The 18900-nt window shown below is 43.5% G+C and overlaps 1 protein-coding gene across 4 annotated transcripts in view; it reads right to left on the reverse strand.

Moving 5' to 3' along the window:
* zbtb17 (zinc finger and BTB domain containing 17) overlaps positions 1-18900 on the reverse strand; it is a 55833-nt gene that overhangs the window by 10256 nt on the left and 26677 nt on the right. For all 4 annotated transcript variants that reach the window (XM_060938329.1, XM_060938328.1, XM_060938330.1 and 1 more), the window contains 9 exons: positions 13334-13645; positions 13130-13219; positions 12793-13043; positions 6814-6956; positions 6237-6537; positions 6052-6139; positions 2566-2682; positions 2322-2442; positions 426-556 (listed from right to left, as the gene is read on the reverse strand). In XM_060938329.1, coding sequence (XP_060794312.1) covers positions 426-556; positions 2322-2442; positions 2566-2682; positions 6052-6139; positions 6237-6537; positions 6814-6956; positions 12793-13043; positions 13130-13219; positions 13334-13645 — 1554 coding nt within the window. The remainder of the gene's footprint in view (positions 1-425; positions 557-2321; positions 2443-2565; positions 2683-6051; positions 6140-6236; positions 6538-6813; positions 6957-12792; positions 13044-13129; positions 13220-13333; positions 13646-18900) is intronic.

The raw sequence follows: 18900 nt of genomic DNA on the forward strand, positions 1-18900 counted from the left end.
CACTAAGGTTTCGGACAGCACTACAAAATGGCGTCCTCACTACAGTGCCCTATATAGTGAGTAAGGAGTGATTTCGGACACAGGAAAAACTTCCGGCTTGATTACATCAGCATTTGAAAGAGGGCGCGCGTGTCTTTTGACAACGTTGGCTTTTGTCGGTCACTTTGATTTCTGCTGTACGTTTTGCTTCCGTCCTACGAAGTCTCGCACAGGTCTCGGCGAATCTCGTTTACGGCCATTGCTTTGACATATGGACTGATATATTACAGAGCATATTTCAAACACTCATAACTTGCTCTAGCAGTGACAAAATAGCGATCAAAAATGCATTCCTATATTTAATAAAATGAGAAATAGAATTTTGATCATAAAAAATTTGCCTTCGGTTCCCTTTTAACAAAATGACTCCGTGATTGTTTATGTACCTGTATGAATGATGATATGTTTCGAAAGGTCTCCGACATTGACAAACGCTTTGTTGCAGGTTTGGCATTTGTGGGGTCGTATGTTGTCATGATGGCGGATGTGATTGGCCAGTTGGCTGGACTGCACAAACCTGTAGGTTATAACATCACAATTACACAGGCGCCATAACTATCATTTTATCACACGGTATGTTTAATAACATCATTTATAATAATCCATAGGCTAAATTTGGGGGAAGCCATGGCCTAATGGTTAGAGAAGCAGCTTTGGGACCAAAAGGTCACTGGTTTGATGCCCTGGACCAGCAGGAATGGCTGAAGTGCCCTTGAGCAAAGGCACCTAACCCCCAACTGCTCCCCAGGCTGCTCTGGGTATCTTGTACGACGCTCTGGATAAGAGTGTCTGCTAAATGCCTGTAATGTGCACTACCGTTCAAAAGTTTGGGGTCACCCAGACAATTTTGTGTTTTCCATGAAAAGTCACACTTTTATTTACCACCATAAGTTGTAAAATGAATAGAAAATGTTTCGGGGACTCAAAGGAGGACAGAGAGGCCAAGTTTACATTAGACCGTATCTGTCTCGTTTTCTTCGCGGATGCACTGTCCGTTTACATTAAAACACCTGGAAACCCCGGGAAACGGGAATTCGCCAGGGTCCACGTATTCAATCCAGATCGAGTCTGGTCCGGTGCTGTGTAAACATTGAGAATACGTGGATACGCTGTGCTGAGCTCTAGCTGGCGTCGTCATTGGACAACGTCACTGTGACATCCACCTTCCTGATTCGCTGGCGTTGGTCATGTGACACGACTGCTGAAAAACGGCACGGACTTCCGCCTTGTATCACCTTTCATTAAAGAGTATAAAAATATGAAAATACTGCAAATACTGATGCAAATACTGCCCATTGTGTAGTTATGATTGTCTTTAGGCTTGCCATCCTTCCACTTGCAAGTGGTAAGTGATATGCGCTGGGATCACACACACAGCGGCTCAGTCCCGAATCACTGCTCGTGCACTTCACTCGCGCACTCTGTGAGCTGCGCAGGGCCGAAGTGCGCACCCTCCAGAGGGCACTCGCTGTTCAGGGCGGAGTGATTTGGAGCGCAGGATGCCTGCGGAGCCGAGCGTATCCGTGTATTGGTGTTGCTGTGTGCACGCGAATCGTGTATTGGTGTTGCTGTGTGCACACTAATCGTTTTAAAAACGTTAATCTGATGATCCGCTGATACGGTCTAATGTAAACCCCACCTTAGATGAGCTGGTCATCAGAATTCTGATTCTGAGCCAGGACAGGATAAATATCTGATACTCCCTATTAGTCAGACAGAACTGAGGAAGCCTTTTGGACAAGAGGTGAAACGTTTTCAAGAATCTTCAAGCAAGTCCAGTTGCCCATTTCTACCACCCACAGAATAGAAAATATAGTCAAGACATTTTTCTGGCCATTTTGAGCATTTAATCGACCCCACAAATGTGATGCTCCAGAAACTCAATCTGCTCAAAGGAAGGTCAGTTTTATAGCTTCTCTAAAGAGCTCAACTGTTTTCAGCTGTGCTAACATGATTGTACAAGGGTTTTCTAATCATCCATTAGCCTTCTGAGGCAATGAGCAAACACATTGTACCATTAGAACACTGGAGTGATAGTTGCTGGAAATGGGCCTCTATACACCTATGGAGATATTGCACCAAAAACCAGACATTTGCAGCTAGAATAGTCATTTACCACATTAGCAATGTATAGAGTGGATTTCTGATTAGTTTAAAGTGATCTTCATTGAAAAGAACAGTGCTTTTCTTTCAAAAATAAAGAAATTTCAAAGTGACCCCAAACTTTTGAACGGTAGTGTAACGTAATATAATATTAATAGGCGTAGGTATATTTCAATTACCTTTTGCCACAGCGGTCACATACGTACGGCTTCTCTCCAGTGTGCTGTCGGACATGAGCAATCAGGGAACTGGCCTGTGTGAAGCCTTTTCCACAGATCAGACAAAGACATGGCTTTTCTCCTACAACACACACACACACACACACACACACACACACACACACACACACACACATAGCTCTACACAACCTGATGCACGAAGACAGAAGCTTTGTGAGAGGTGGGAATAAAGTCAGTGAAGTACCTGTGTGAATGCGCACGTGTCTCTGCAGTGCACCTGGATCAGCGAATGCTCTCTGACAGTGCATACACACAAAGGGCTTCTCTCCACTGTGAACTCGCAGGTGCCTCTTCAGGTTCCCTGCACAAAGAGAGCACTGTCAAGCATTTTAAAACACATACAGTCTCACAGAAGCTCACATTCACGCACACAGACACTCATACTATGTATACGGTTCTATTATTTATCTCCATATTCACTGGAAATGAAGAATCGTGCGCTCTGATTGGCTACTTTACTACTCTGCTATCAGCTCATATACCATGAGTAGAGAAAAACGAAATGGCGGCGCGTCTTGCTGAACCAACCGAGGACGAAATAAAAACTCTACTCGAAAACAAAACCTCAAAAAAAAAAAAAGGAACAAAATTTGGAATGAAACTATTTGATGGTAAGAACATATCTCATCTCATCTCATCTCTCTATCTGTAGCCGCTTTATCCTGTTCTACAGGGTCGCAGGCAAGCTGGAGCCTATCCCAGCTGACTACGGGTGAAAGGCGGGGTACACCCTGGACAAGTCGCCAGGTCATCACAGGGCTGACACATAGACACAGACAACCATTCACACTCACATTCACACCTACGCTCAATTTAGAGTCACCAGTTAACCTAACCTGCATGTCTTTGGACTGTGGGGGAAACCGGAGCACCCGGAGGAAACCCACGCGGACACGGGGAGAACATGCAAACTCCGCACAGAAAGGCCCTCGCCGGCCACGGGGCTCGAACCCGGACCTTCTTGCTGTGAGGCGACAGCGCTAACCACTACACCACCGTGCCACCCAAGAACGTATCTTTTTTTTTTCTGTTTTCAAGAAGAATCATCATTGCATTTTTCACAAATTGCTCCTGTCATTTCACCAGTTTGTTTACATTCTTCATCATTAAGCATTAAAAATTGTTGAATTTTTTTTAGACTGCTTCAAAAGCTCAAAGAAGTTTGAAAATTACATCACTGAAATGTCTAAGGAAGAATTAAATAAATGCCTAAAGCTATTCTATACCTCGGCACGACAGCAAGACGGCACTTTCTTAAAAAAACCCACTAAAATCAACTCGTGCAGCCACCGATAGGTTTTTAAGAAGTCCACCTGCGCGGAAATGATTTTGTCAGACGTTTTGTATAAGGTTTTTATTTATCCAATTTGCAAAAAATAAAAACACTGTTTCTCAAAATCCAGTGAATGTGGTTCGAATTAAACGGTTATTCCACTCAAGCTTGTCGTACATGGCTTAAGCCCGTATCTCACTGGGCTGCGACAGCTTGCGAAAAATTGCGAACGTCATTCGCGAGAGAGTTTCAAAAGGGTCTTGAAACATTCGCGGGGCTTCTCAATTTCCTCGCATGAGTCGCAAAGTGTCACTCCTTCGTCGCTGAAATTTTGAACGTGTTCAAAAAATTCGTGCGACAAAATTTCTCTCAAAATAGCCGCAAATGCGTCGGTGGTGTCGCAGAGCCGTCGCGAACCCTTCTCAAGTCGGTTTCCGTGAGGCTTCCTCTACTTCCCTGCCTGCTGAGGGAAAGCCGGGCTGCGACAGCCTGCGACTAGTTGGAGACACAACAATTGCGGTAAAATATGCGAATATCAATTCAGTGTGATTCCAAGTGAAAATTGTCGCTAATTCGCATATTTTATCGCAATTGTTGTGTCTCCAAATAGTCGCGGGCTGTCGCAGCCCAGTGAGATACTACCCTTATACAACCCCGATTCCAAAAAAGTTGGGACAAAGTACAAATTGTAAATAAAAACGGAATGCAATAATTTACAAATCTCAAAAACTGATATTGTATTCACAATAGAACATAGACAACATATCAAATGTCGAAAGTGAGACATTTTGAAATTTCATGCCAAATATTGGCTCATTTGAAATTTCATGACAGCAACACATCTCAAAAAAGTTGGGACAGGGGCAATAAGAGGCTGGAAAAGTTAAAGGTACAAAAAAGGAACAGCTGGAGGACCAAATTGCAACTCATTAGGTCAATTGGCAATAGGTCATTAACATGACTGGGTATAAAAAGAGCATCTTGGAGTGGCAGCGGCTCTCAGAAGTAAAGATGGGAAGAGGATCACCAATCCCCCTAATTCTGCGCTGACAAATAGTGGAGCAATATCAGAAAGGAGTTCAACAGTGTAAAATTGCAAAGAGTTTGAACATATCATCATCTACAGTGCATAATATCATCAAAAGATTCAGAGAATCTGGAAGAATCTCTGTGCGTAAGGGTCAAGGCCGGAAAACCATACTGGGTGCCCTTGATCTTCGGGCCCTTAGACGGCACTGCATCACATACAGGCATGTTTCTGTATTGGAAATCACAAAATGAGCTCAGGAATATTTCCAGAGAACATTATCTGTGAACACAATTCACCGTGCCATCCGCCGTTGCCAGCTAAAACTCTATAGTTCAAAGAAGAAGCCGTATCTAAACATGATCCAGAAGCGCAGACGTCTTCTCTGGGCCAAGGCTCATTTAAAATGGACTGTGGCAAAGTGGAAAACTGTTCTGTGGTCAGACGAATCAAAATTTGAAGTTCTTTATGGAAATCAGGGACGCCGTGTCATTCGGACTAAAGAGGAGAAGGACGACCCAAGTTGTTATCAGCGCTCAGTTCAGAAGCCTGCATCTCTGATGGTATGGGGTTGCATTAGTGTGTGTGGCATGGGCAGCTTACACATCTGGAAAGACACCATCAATGCTGAAAGGTATATCCAGGTTCTAGAGCAACATATGCTCCCATCCAGACGGCGTCTCTTTCAGGGAAGACCTTGCATTTTCCAACATGACAATGCCAAACCACATACTGCATCAATTACAGCATCATGGCTGCGTAGAAGAAGGGTCCGGGTACTGAACTGGCCAGCCTGCAGTCCAGATCTTTCACCCATAGAAAACATTTGGCGCATCATAAAACGGAAGATACGACAAAAAAGACCTAAGACAGTTGAGCAACTAGAATCCTACATTAGACAAGAATGGGTTAACATTCCTATCCCTAAACTTGAGCATCTTGTCTCCTCAGTCCCCAGACGTTTACAGACTGTTGTAAAGAGAAAAGGGGATGTCTCACAGTGGTAAACATGGCCTTGTCCCAACTTTTTTGAGATGTGTTGTTGTCACGAAATTTAAAATCACCTAATTTTTCTCTTTAAATGATACACTTTCTCAGTTTAAACATTTGATATGTCATCTATGTTCTATTCTGAATAAAATATGGAATTTTGAAACTTCCACATCATTGCATTCCGTTTTTATTTACAATTTGCACTTTGTCCCAACTTTTTTGGAATCGGGGTTGTAGACATCTCAGCACTATGCGCCTCGTCAGCTATCAGCTATGTACGATTCGATTTCGTAGAACAATTTTTATTTATTTATATATACTTCACTCTCTCACTCACAGACACTCGCACGCTGCAACCTGTTCTATAGACATCTCACCTGATGTGGTGAACTGCTTCCCACACTCTTTACACTTCAGAGGTCCATCTGAGATATGGATCTTCATGTGAGCTTTCAAGTTTCCTAACTGAAAAAAATATATATATTTTTAAACAGTTATCAATGTGTTTCATAGAACCCTTTCATTTTTTTTTTTTTTTTGCATCTGCTGCTCTTTCTCTAACCTGATTGAATTTCTTGTCGCATTGTGGGCATTTGTGGCCCTTGTCTGTGTCATGGACCTCCAGGTGGCGCATTTTGGCAGTGGGGTCGGAGAAAGCACGCTCGCAGTAGTCACAGTGGTACGGCTTCTTGCCACTGTGCACCAGCTGGTGGCGCTTCAGGTTACCCGATGTGGTGAAGAGTTTGCCGCACTCGTCGCAGCTGTAGCGTGCCTCGCCGGTGTGCCGCTTCCTGTGTAGGTTCAGCAGGCTGATCTGCCGGTAGCTCTTCCCGCATGTGGAACAGCAGTACGGCTTTAGAGGGCTAGAGGTGAAAAGAGGTGTAGCAGCGCATGGGTCGACTGGGATTTTATTTCCAATAGTCTAGTATTTGCATTTGCTTCAGCCTCTGTGCAACATCAATATACATGACATGCTCAAGTGGGTTTACTCTCAAAGAATACTGTTTATAGGTTTTGGTACAGCTGGACCAACTCCTATACCATCCGCTTCCTGTTTTCCATCCATTTCCAGGCTCAAAAGTGAAAAAAAAAACCCACACTGCTGCTGAAGTCTCTCAGTTGGCATGACGCTACGTTACCTGTGGGTTTTTTCATGAGCTTTGCAGGCGGCCGGGTCAGAGAAGGCCTTGTTGCAGTCCCGGCAGCTGAAGGGCTTCTCGCCTGTGTGGATGCGCATGTGGCGTTTAAAATTCCCAGTGTGGGTAAACTTCTTTCCACAGTCCTGCAAAAGCCATCAAGACCATGGAGAAATGAGGAGGATGGAAGTGGTTTGCACATAAAATAAACCCAGGCAAAGAATGCAAAGTAATGCAAACTACTGCCAAAGTTCTGAACGTCTATGGAAAGACAAACTGAGCAGACTGAAAATGAGGTGGGCTGGAAGGAAGCGTTAAAGCAACACTTCATACTCGGTTCTCAACCGGATTTTTATTTATCGCGGTACTGGGGAGTAGGCGTGATTCATTTCAGCCCATTTCTCGAATGGTAAAAAGTACAGAAAGCCTGTTTTCTCCAAACTCGCTTATCGAAAAAGTCTAAGGGCAGCTGTTGGGGAAGTCAATAAACATTTACATGAACCATGATTTTTTTTTTTCCCCGTCATAAATTCCTCAGTCAAAGGTATTTCGCAATAAATCTAAACATCTGTCATGATATCGATAGGACTTGATTTTCCAGAGGGAAAAATTTACAGTTATTTGCATAGTTGTGTGTGCGCGCGCGCGCGTGTGTGTGAGAGCACATGCCTACCACAAAACCTTCAGGAAAGTGTGAGTAACTGGAAATACTTTTACTCTATCGTTCTAGTGTTGGAAAAGGTGGCACGGTGGTGTAGTGGTTAGCACTACAGCAAGAAGGTTCCGGGTTCGAACCTCATGGCCGACGAGGGCCTTTCTATGTAGAATTTGCATGTTCTCCCCGTGTCCATGTGGGTTTCTTCTGGGTGCTCCGGTTTCCCCCACAGTCCAAAGACATGCAGGTTAGGTTAACTGGTGACTCTAAATTGACCGTAGGTGTGAGTGTGAATGGTTGTCTGTGTCTATGTGTCAGCCCTGTGATGACCTGGCGACTTGTCCAGGGTGTACCCCGCCTTTCGCCCGTAGTCAGCTGGGATAGGCTCCAGCTTGCCTGCGACCCTGTAGAAGGATAAAGCGGCTAGAGATAATGAGATGAGATGAAATCACAGTGCTGTTGAATTTTCGATCCTGAGGATTGCTCAGGTCTTGAATAGTTTTCTAGAACAGCTGCTCTAACAGTAGCTCTGGTTGCAAGACAAATCTATTTATTGTAACAGCTTACACCGGGATTTGCCTGGTGACGACCCTCTACTTGTACATAAATGGATTAAAACCCAATTTGTAATTGTTGATACGGTGAGTTTTTCTCTGAGGAGACTTTATTTAACATTTATGAAAGGAGTCTCCAGTGTCACAGCTTTTTAAAAACAGTCTGAGGTAAAACCATAACTATGTTTCCAACACTGTTGGAAAGTCTTCAGGACAGAGGACGTTTTAACTTCGAGAGAGAGGGAAAAATAATGGTGTGGTGAAGGAATGACTGTTTATTGCTAGTGTATTAAAACTTAAGTGATTACAGGAACTAGCTTGTTTCGTGGCCTATAAATGGATAAAAATGTGTCATTCTTTAATAAATAAAAATTGCCAGGATTGACAAACTCTTGTGGCAAAAAAAAAAAAAAAGGGTAAAAGCACTTAAGGATGTAATACATCACTACGTTGTTAATTCTTTTCCTATAAAATCGCGTTCATAGGAATCGCATATCCTCTACGGATGTACAGTGCCTTGCAAAAGTATTCATACCCCTTGAACTTTTTCACATTTTTCCACCTTACAGCCACGAACTTAAAAGTTTTTTATTGAGATTTTATGTGATAGACCAACACAGAGTAGCACATAATTGTGAAGTGAAACGGAAAATGATAAATGGTCTTCAAAATTTTAAACAAATAAAAATCTGAAAAATGTGGTGTGCATTAGTATTCAGCCCCCTGTCCTCTGATACCTCTAAATACAATCCGGTGCAATCAATTGCCTTCAGAAGTCATCTAATTAGTTCATAGAGTCCTACTGTGTGTAATTTACTCTCAGCATAAATACACTTGTTCTGTGAAGGCCTCAGTGGTTTGTTAGAGAACACTGAAGAACAAACAGCATCATGAAGACCAAAGAACTCACCAGACAGGTCAGGGATAAAGTTCTGGAGAAGTTTAAAGCAGGGTTAGGTTATAAAGAATATCCCAAGCTCTGAACATCTCAAGAAGCTCTGTCCAATCCATCATTCAAAAATGGAAAAAGTATGGCACAACTGCAAAACTACCGAGACATGGCCGTCCACCTAAACTGACAGAGCGAACGAGGAGAGCACTGGTCAGAGCAGCAGCCAAGAGGCCCATGATCACTCTGGAGGAGCTGCAGAAATCCACAGCTCAGGTGGGAGAATCTGTGCACAGGACAACTATAAGTCGTACACTCCACAAATCTGGCCTTTTTGGAAGAGTGGCAAGAAGAAAGCCATTGTTGAAAGACAGGCATAAGAAGCCATGTAGGGGACACAGCAAACATGTGGAAGAAGGTGCTTTGGTCAGATGAGACCAAAGTTGAACTTTGTGGCCTAAATGCAAAGCGCTATGTGTGGCGGAAAACTAACACTGCTCATCACCCTGCACACACCATCCCCACTGTGAAACATGGTGGTGGCAGCATCATGCTATGGGGATGCTTTTCTTCAGCAGGGACAGGGAAGCTGGTCAGAGTTGATGGGAAGATGGATGGAGCTAAATACAGGGCAATCCTGGAAGAAAACCTGTTGGAGGCTACAAAAGACTTGAGACTGGGAAGGAGATTCACCTTCCAGCAAGACAATGACCCTAAACATACAGCCAGAGCTACAATGGAACGGTTTAGATCAAAGAATATTCATGTGTTAGAATGGCCCAGTCAAAGTCCAGACCTAAATCCCATTGAGCGTCTGTGGCAAGACTTGAAAATTGCTGTTCACAGACGCTCTCCATCCAATCTGGCTGAGCTTGAGCTATTTTGCAAAGAAGAATGTGCAAAAATTTCAGTGTCTAGATGTGCAAAGCTGGTAGAGACATACCACAAAAGACCTGCAGCTGTAATTGCAGCAAAAGGTGGCTCTACAAAGTATTGGCACAGGGGGGCTGAATACTAACGCACATCACATTTTTCAGATTTTTATTTGTTTAAAATTTTGAAGACCATTTATCATTTTCGTTTCACTTCACAATTATGTGCTACTCTGTGTTGGTCTATCACATAAAATCTCAATAAAAAAAACTTTTAAGTTCGTGGTTGTAAGGTGGAAAAATGTGAAAAAGTTCAAGGGGTATGAATACTTTTGCAAGGCACTGTAGCGGAGATGGATATGGTTAAACAAGAGTGCTCTGAGAGCACAATATCCCCCGCTGGCAACTGTGCCATAACTCTGCTAAAATGCAACCGAATTGAACGAAATTGTAATGTGTATTACCGACATATAACAAAGAATCCTGTCAAGTTTCGTGAAATTCCTCCAAAAATTGTGAGAGGAGTTGTGCTGCGTTCATGTGCTATGGGAAGATGATATTTTCCAGTTGGGAAGTGGTATTTACCAGTGTGTTGTGTTCACATGCTTTTGTTGTTGTTGACAAATTAAAGATGGTGGACCAGATTCAAGTTAGCAATAGTTAGTTAGCTATCGTTAGCAATAGCGTCTGCTCTGGATAGGTAAAAACAAACCATAACAACACATTTTTAAAGGAAACGGATTTCTAACGTATTATATTACACTTGTTAATGATGCAACATTGCATAGACACAAAAAACTATCCACTAGTACTAGTAAAAAAAACTTTAGTAGCGTACAATGCTTAACATTCAAGTGTCTTGTACCGCTCGCCGCCATGTTGAAAAGGTTAAAGTTCATCTCATCTCGGCAACTCGTGTATCAAAATTTTCTACGAGTTGCCCAGTGGAAAATACCACAAGAGGGGGCGTTCATGTGTGCTTTCCATGTCGGCGTTTGGTATTTACAATAATTCCCGTAGCACATGAACGTAGCATAGATTTCAGGTGAGTACTTTTCTTGGGACGGACAGACGGAGGGACGGACATCGCCACGACATAATCCCCCTTCGGGCCTTTCGGCCAGCGGGGGATAATAATTGCGAGAGGAGTTGATTTCAGAAGGAAAACACACCGTCATGAAATTGTCAAATTATAAATTTTGTCAATCAAGGGCTGTAACTTTGGTAAAATGCGACCGAATTGAACGAAATTGTTATATGCGTATTACCGACATATAACAAAGAATCCTGTCAAGTTTCGTGAAATTCCAACAAAAATTGTGAGAGGAGTTGATTTCAGAAGGTCAGCACCCTTTCCTGGGACGGATGGATGGACATCGCCATGACATAATTCCCCTTCGGGCCTTTCAGATTAAAAAAAAAAAAAAAAAAAAAAAAACACACACACACAGGACTATTCCTCAAGTATTTCCTCTATAGACCCTTTTCAGTCACGTGACCTTCGTAAACGCGACCACCATTTTGGACATGTAGCAGACTTCGGCTCGAATTGGTTTGAATGCGAGGAAGGCGACAAACGGAGAACATACAAGAAAAAGGAGCGAGATGCAGAAAACACCTTCGCTATCCAGCGACGTAGGGCATTTACAGGGCGAGCAGAGGGAGAAATAACAACAGTAACGACACATTAGCAACGCCGTACAGAAATAACGGTTTATGGCACAGACCCTTTTGGTTCTCGCTGATCTAGCTGCTACAATGACTGCTTAGACTGCAACAATAATACCTAACACACATTTAAGTATCCGTCGTAAAGACGTGAAACTCGTCGAGTGACGAGTGTGTTCATTGATAAGCTAACACAATCTAAAAGTAGACATACCATCACACTGCCCTGGCGCTGTGTACAGTTTACCTTCTATGGTTTGTGCACTCGCTATTTGCCATTACTTTCTCCAACCCAGTGTTACAGATTACAGGGAACGGCCTGGATTTAAGAGACAAATACATGTTCCTCTTGTTTTGAACACTTAGCCCATGTTTACATTAGACCGTATCAGCGGATCATCAGATTAACGTTTTTAGTGTGCACACAGCAACACCAATACACGATTCGCGTGCACACAGCAACACCAATACACGGATACGCTCGGCTCCGCAGGCATCCTGCGCTCCAAATCACTCCGCCCTGAACAGCGAGTGCCCTCTGGAGGGTGCGCACTCCGGCCCTGCGCAGCTCACACAGCGCGCGAGTGAAGTGCACGAGCAGTGATTCGGGACTGAGCCGCTGTGTGTGTGATCCCAGCGCAGATCACTTACCACTCGCAAGTGGAAGGATGGCAAGCCTAAAGACAATCTTTTTTTTTTTTTTTGTTACATAGTCAAGAGAGGTGTCGGATCACTGGATCCAGTGTAAATAGCTGCCGGAGCCAACGCCCGAGGTTCCGGAGCGCGCTCCGGCTTGCTCCCCCTCAAATTAAGCACTGTTTGTAGGACACTGCCTCTGATCTGTCCTACAGTCTACCAACAGCAAAGGAACACAACGCTAGCTAATGTCGTTAGCTAATAGCTACTACAGAAGAACAAAGCGGTTACAATGGGTTATTTTAGCCTATTTGGTTACACACTCGCCGCCACAGAATGTTAACAGCAATGTAATGCCTTTTCTGGCTAATTTTATTCGTCTTACCTCCAACAAAGTGGTCACTACACAAGCGCTGGTATGCCGAGGGCTGCCAATCTGTTAATGGCCGCTATCCATCTTCTCCGTCGGGATCCGATAAAATGATAACCCTTGCCTTGTTTGTTGATGGTTACTACATCCAGGTGCACAACAATATAGTGGCATGATGGAAGTCTTGCTGAAAATAAACACTTTCTTTGCTGTCTTTCCTCACTGCTGGCTGTGGTAAACTACTGGTAGTACACGTCCAAAATGGCGGCCGCGTTTGTCGTGACGTCACGTGAAAAGGGTCCATAGAACATTAAACACACGCGCTAAGCCTCTCTTACCTCACATTTGTGTGTGACTGAGCCATACGATCTGGACTCGCTGCGTTCCGCAATGACCCCAGACCTCAGACACTTTCCTCCTCCTTCGTCCGCTGTTCCTGTTGCTCCATCATCTACATCCATCTCCCCTTCATCATCCTGCTCTGTATTCTCCTCCTCTTCATCAGCCTCCTCTTCCTTTTCCAGTTCTTCTCTTAAATTTTCTTCAGTAGTCGCTTTTGACAAACGCCCTTCACTACTATCATCGATCACTAAGGGACAAAAATACAAAGCAAAATCACCAAAAGAGAAAATGTACGTGGATTGCAGTTATAGCATGACAGAGGTGGGGGTTTACCTGGCATGGACATGCCGTGAGGGACGGATTTTGATTTGCTTCTCCGTGTGCTTATGCAGGACCTCCTAGTCGCAACTCTGTGTGATATTTCTGAAAGAAGAACAGACAGTACTGTGGAAAAGCATTTCACACAAACAGAGTGGGTGCTAAACAAGCTCATCGTAGCATGAAGAGCAAAGCATGACACAGGGAAGACGGACTGACCGGGCGTGTAATCAGCATCAGACAGGTCGTCCTGATACTCCATGAGATCCTTTGCTGTGCTCTCTTCCTGCGCCTTTAGTTTGGCGTGCTGGCTGAGCTCTTGTGGTCTTCCTGCACTTTGAGCTCCTGCGCTTTGTGTTTCAGTAGTGCTACACTGCTCCTTCTGCTCTTCAGAGGACTCTGATGATGAGGGGGCTTCATCTGCCTCAGGAACGACGCTCTGAGCTGAGACATGACTGTCCTGTGGCTCCACAGAAGCATCATCATTTTCCTTAACCACCTTCGGTTCTTGTTCAGTTGGACCCGACACGGCTATGTGATATGAAGCAAAACACAGAGGATCATCATGAAAGACATATCACATTAAATTATAATTACAAGTAAAAAATAAACGGATACTGTTCCTTATGATGTACATCTCAAAAACATAAAAAGTGGACAGGTCGGGGCTATACAGGGACGTAAATATGAGTTTATTCCTGGTCTTTGCATTACTACAGTACATACGGAGAGCTCGCGTCTACAGTGTAGACCCACTTGTGTTCTTAATGGCAATACAAAAATGATATACAGTACCAGGTAAAAGTTTGGACACACCAATGTTGCTTTATTTTTATTAATTAAAAAAAAAATACACTTCATGTCTTAAAATAATGATGGATGTCGTTTCTCTTTACTTAGTTGAGCAGTTCTTGACATAATACTGTATGGATTACTACAGTTGTGGAGTAGGGTTATTTACTGTATAAATAACCCTACTTTTATTTTATTATTTACTATTTGATCTCAAATGCATTAACGCATTATGGGCGGCACGGTGGTGTAGTGGTTAGCACGGTCGCCTCACAGAAAGAAGGTTCTGGGTTCGAACCCAGCGGCCGGTGAGGGCCTTTCTGTGTGGAGTTTGCATGTTCTCCCCATGTCTGCGTGGGTTTCCTCCGGGTGCTCCGTTTTCCCCCACAGTCCAAAGACATGCAGGTTAGGTTAATATGGGACGGCCTTGGGCTGAGATGCCCTTGAGCGAGGCACCGAACTCCCAACTGCTCCCCGGGCGCTGTTAGCATGGCTGTCCACTGCTCTGGGTATGTGTGTGTGTGCTCATTGCTCGCATGTGTGTGTTCACTGCTTCAGATGGGTTAAATGCAGAGAGGAAATTTCACAAGTGTGTGATGAATAAAGTTGTGCTTTCTTCTTTAAGAAGGCAAGAAATTGTACTAATTAACTTTTGACGAGGGTCACCTGTTAAAGGGCATATTCTGGACCAATATTTAACTTTTTTTTTTATATGAAAGTATGTCCCTTTACACACTCATCCAGAAGCAGTGTTTCCCACAGACCAGGTAGCAATTTGTGGTGCCCCACTGTGCCGATGAGGGAATCGTGCGCGGTGGTGTCATGGCGGTCGGTGGAGTCGGTCATTGGGGTGTATGCAAAGTGTTTACAGCGGGCGGTGTTCAAACACACAGTATTTTTCTTCAGAGTCACCTGCTGGGACTATTTTAAAGCTACAAGAAGCATTTGAGATTATTCAGTTCAATCTAAATTCTTTTAAGTTCTTTAAGAGAAGACAGCTAAAACTATTTTTACCAGAACCCTGCCTGGTTTCATTCCTCGACCCAACTTTACATTACAGGGCAGTTTGCTGGGCTTGATGTTGGTGGAAAACCTGTCTTTTAAATTTATGAAAATTACTCACCAAAATTGAAGTTAAAGTTTAGTTTTTACCTTAGTTTTTTGCCTTTTTGGTGGCAATCTTTCAATCATTCTTTAGTTGACATTCAAGGAATAAATTGCAAAAAACAAGCTGGAGGTTTGTATTTTAAATATTGAACTCATCACGGGCGGCACGGTGGTGTAGTGGTTAGCGCTGTCGCCTCACAGCAAGAAGGTCCTGGGTTCGAGCCCCGGGGCCGGCGAGGGCCTTTCTGTGCGGAGTTTGCATGTTCTCCCCGTGTCCGCGTGGGTTTCCTCCGGGTGCTCCGGTTTCCCCCACAGTCCAAAGACATGCAGGTTAGGTTAACTGGTGACTGTAAATTGACCGTAGGTGTGAATGTGAGTGTGAATGGTTGTCTGTGTCTATGTGTCAGCCCTGTGATGACCTGGCGACTTGTCCAGGGTGTACCCCGCCTTTCGCCCGTAGTCAGCTGGGATAGGCTCCAGCTTGCCTGCGACCCTGTAGAAGGAAAAAGCGGCTAGAGATAATGAACTCATCACTTACCTCAACCAATACTAAAATGAAATAAATAGTATAATGTAACAACAAAATAATAATAAAATATCATTAGATGTAAGAAACCACTTATGGTAACACCAAGGCAACTAACAATAATGAAAAAGCATTACCCTAATTGGTGCAAAGCCTGCATGCCCTATCAGAACATTTAATTCTGCGTGGCTTGGCTTCCTGAAAAAAAACTCAAGTGCCCTATCGTAAGGGAAGTCATTGGGTTCGGGACCATTTATGGAGATTCGTAAGCAGGCTGCCAGGTGTTCCCCTTGGAGCCTATTCCTGAGGTCTGTTTTAATCTATGGATAAAAAAGTACATTTTCTTCATCATCAAAGCACTAAAAATTTCCATTACATCAAAAAAATATACAAAGGAATACTGAATTTCTATGTGCTTACCCTATTCATAACTGAGAAATCCTGCTCGCAATTCTACTTCGCCAATAAAGCTAATAAAGATGTTTCTTAAAATATTCAGATTTTATGCTTCAGATAGTATCAACTACGCATCCCCGCGAGTATAACAACATTTTATTTAGGCTAGTGGGAAATCCTTATTTATTGTGAACGTCAAGCCATTATTAATAACTTGCATGAATGCTGAAGCGGGATAAACGGGATAATGCAATCATGGCTGTAACTACCATTGAGGACACCGAGGTCATGTCCTCGGTATTTTTTTCAGAAATTTAAAATTGGTCTACGCTGAATTCGAGCAGTGATCAATGTAAAACCCAGCATCCACATCCACATGTCATCTGTATTTCCCCCCAATAAAATTCACATTTGTCTAATGTCATCTGAAATCTCTCAGCCTCTATCTCTATCGTTGCCGTGTCTAACGCAGCGTCACGCGACATAGCCTATACTAGTGTCGGCCGGGGAAGTTGGGTTTTGGATAAAACAGGCAGGGTGTAGTCTACGCTCTATCACATATGCCTACCTAACCTAACGTAGGCTAATAGTCACATCGCATTATAGAGCTTTACCTGAGTGCAAAATGAAAACGTTGCAACAAACTAAATTAAGGTTTGGACAGCCAACAGAGGAGCAGGGAAAGAGAAGGAGGGAAGGTGAGAAAATATTGTCAGTGCAGTGGCAGACCGTTCAGCGGTGTCATGCCAACTTTCCAAGGGGAAACGTTTCATTGTCATTGCCTATTACATTTTAGTTAGCATTTCGAGAAACATTCAAAACTACGTTGTCACAGGCAGCCCTGTGCAGGGCTGACTAAACGGGCTTGTTTGAGTAACTCACTCTCTTTCTCTCATAACTCTCTCTTTCTCTCTCACTCACTCACACAGACACACACACAAATAATACACTCTCTCACACACTCTCTAATACATAGTCTTCACACAGAACTAATAGCTCTACATTCTAATGTAATTTAAGATAATGAAATGTAAATAATGCCAATACTTCAGGTAGCTGAGCAATACACTCAGTTCAGTTCAGTTTTGACTTTTATGTCAGACAAAACTCCACAGTTATGATGGCACAGTTTTAGAATTGTTGAAGTAAATGTGTTATGAGCCAAACTTACATTACAGGCAATGGTGAGAACACTCTGTTTCAGAGAATGCATGCAAATGGATCTCAATTCAAGACAGCCAGATAGACTGATGCCTTTACATTACTGCTCAGAATGTCTCTACACATACAGACACCCACAAATAACACACAAACTCTCTCTCTCTCTCTCTCTCTCTCTCTCTCTCTCTCACACACACACACACACACACACACACACACACACACTATAAGGTGTAATACTAAAGCTTACAATTCAACAGTTCACACCCTTTCTGTCATGTGTATGCTGCAATGTAAATAATGCCAATACTTTAGGTAACTGGTACTTTAGGTATGTAAACTCAGTTCAAGAGTTCACTACCTTTCTACTTTTATGTCAGATAAAACACCACAGTTATGGTGCCACAGTTGTAGAATTGTTAAAATAAATATATGTGTCCACCACCAAATCTATCCTTGGTTTGTTATTTATTTATTTAAGTTGCGCCGGGGGGGCCTTCGGTGCTGTCAGCCATGCTTGACCTCGGTATTTGAAAAATCCTGGTTACGGCCCTGAATGCAATAAGGCCGGTTCCTCACGTCAATCTGCTACTGTATGCATCAAAATTGGTTTATAGCCTGACTCAGGGATGTCCGTTTCATGTAAGCCAAGAAGGCTATGATAAAGCTCATCACGAGCATGACGTAGGCTACCTATTAAAATAAGGGGTCGGAAGGAGAATCGGGAAGGCTGCATTATTTTTAATTAGCCTAACAGTCCTACTTGCAGTCCGGGTATATGCGCAACGGCAGGCCTGTGTACACGCCTCTCCGTCTCTCTGTCTCTGTGTGTGGGTGTGTGCACGCATGCGTGAACGAGAAGAAAGAGCAGTATGAATGAACAGAACGATACGCAACGGAATTTTTTTTTTTCAAAATCGCAAGTCTGATTGTGTGGCGATAGGAATCCATTGTGTGGCGCTGCACCACACAATGGTCTATGTATGGGAAACCCTGAGAAGGGTAGAATGTGGTTTGACGTATGGTTGCGAATGGCAGTCAGTGCACGCAGCAAAATCCTTTAATTTCACTTCTGGGTTAAGTAACAGGATAGTCTAGACCTATATATTACAGTATCTTCATATTTCTATTAGTTATTACTCCATTTTCAGAGAGATGTCTGTGAAGATTCTCAGTCATCCAGGTCATAGCAAACTGTGGGTGGTAAAAGAGAGCAATTGGACTTGCTTGAAGATTCTTGAAAACGTTTCACCTCTCATCCGAAAGGCTTCTTCAGTTCTGTCTGACTAATAGGGAGTATCAGGTATTTATCCTCTCATGGATGAAAAGCAATCCTAAGGTGTCGTTGAGCCATCCTGTTGGTGTGGGTCACTGATGATGATGACATGAGGAGGTAATCCAGCGCAAGCAAGCAGCCGTCCGCTCCTGCAGCCATGAAGGCGCTGGTCATGCACCCGCTTGTCACACTGGGGGTAAAAATGGCGACCGCGGAAAGTTAGAGAAGGAATGCGAGGAATGCGAGAGTGTCTCCCGGCAGTGACCTTCAGGGGGAAATGTTGCCTCAGCAACGGCCTAAACCGAGGCCAGTGCTGTCTCAGGGAGCCGAATGTCGATAAGATATAAATTGTTTGGTCTTTCCAACCGCAGTCTTTGCACGTCCACACCGCTCGTCCATATCTGTCCATTCCATCCATTCTATTCAAATTGATCTCCAAAAAACGTATTCCTTGCAAAGCTGAAAGCTGCTCCGAGATAACAACAATTTTGTGGTTAAAGTTCTGAATGTCCACAGTCCGAGTGCCAA

This window comes from Neoarius graeffei, chromosome 13 (genome assembly GCF_027579695.1).
Source record: "Neoarius graeffei isolate fNeoGra1 chromosome 13, fNeoGra1.pri, whole genome shotgun sequence".
Taxonomy (NCBI): Eukaryota; Metazoa; Chordata; class Actinopteri; order Siluriformes; family Ariidae; genus Neoarius; species Neoarius graeffei.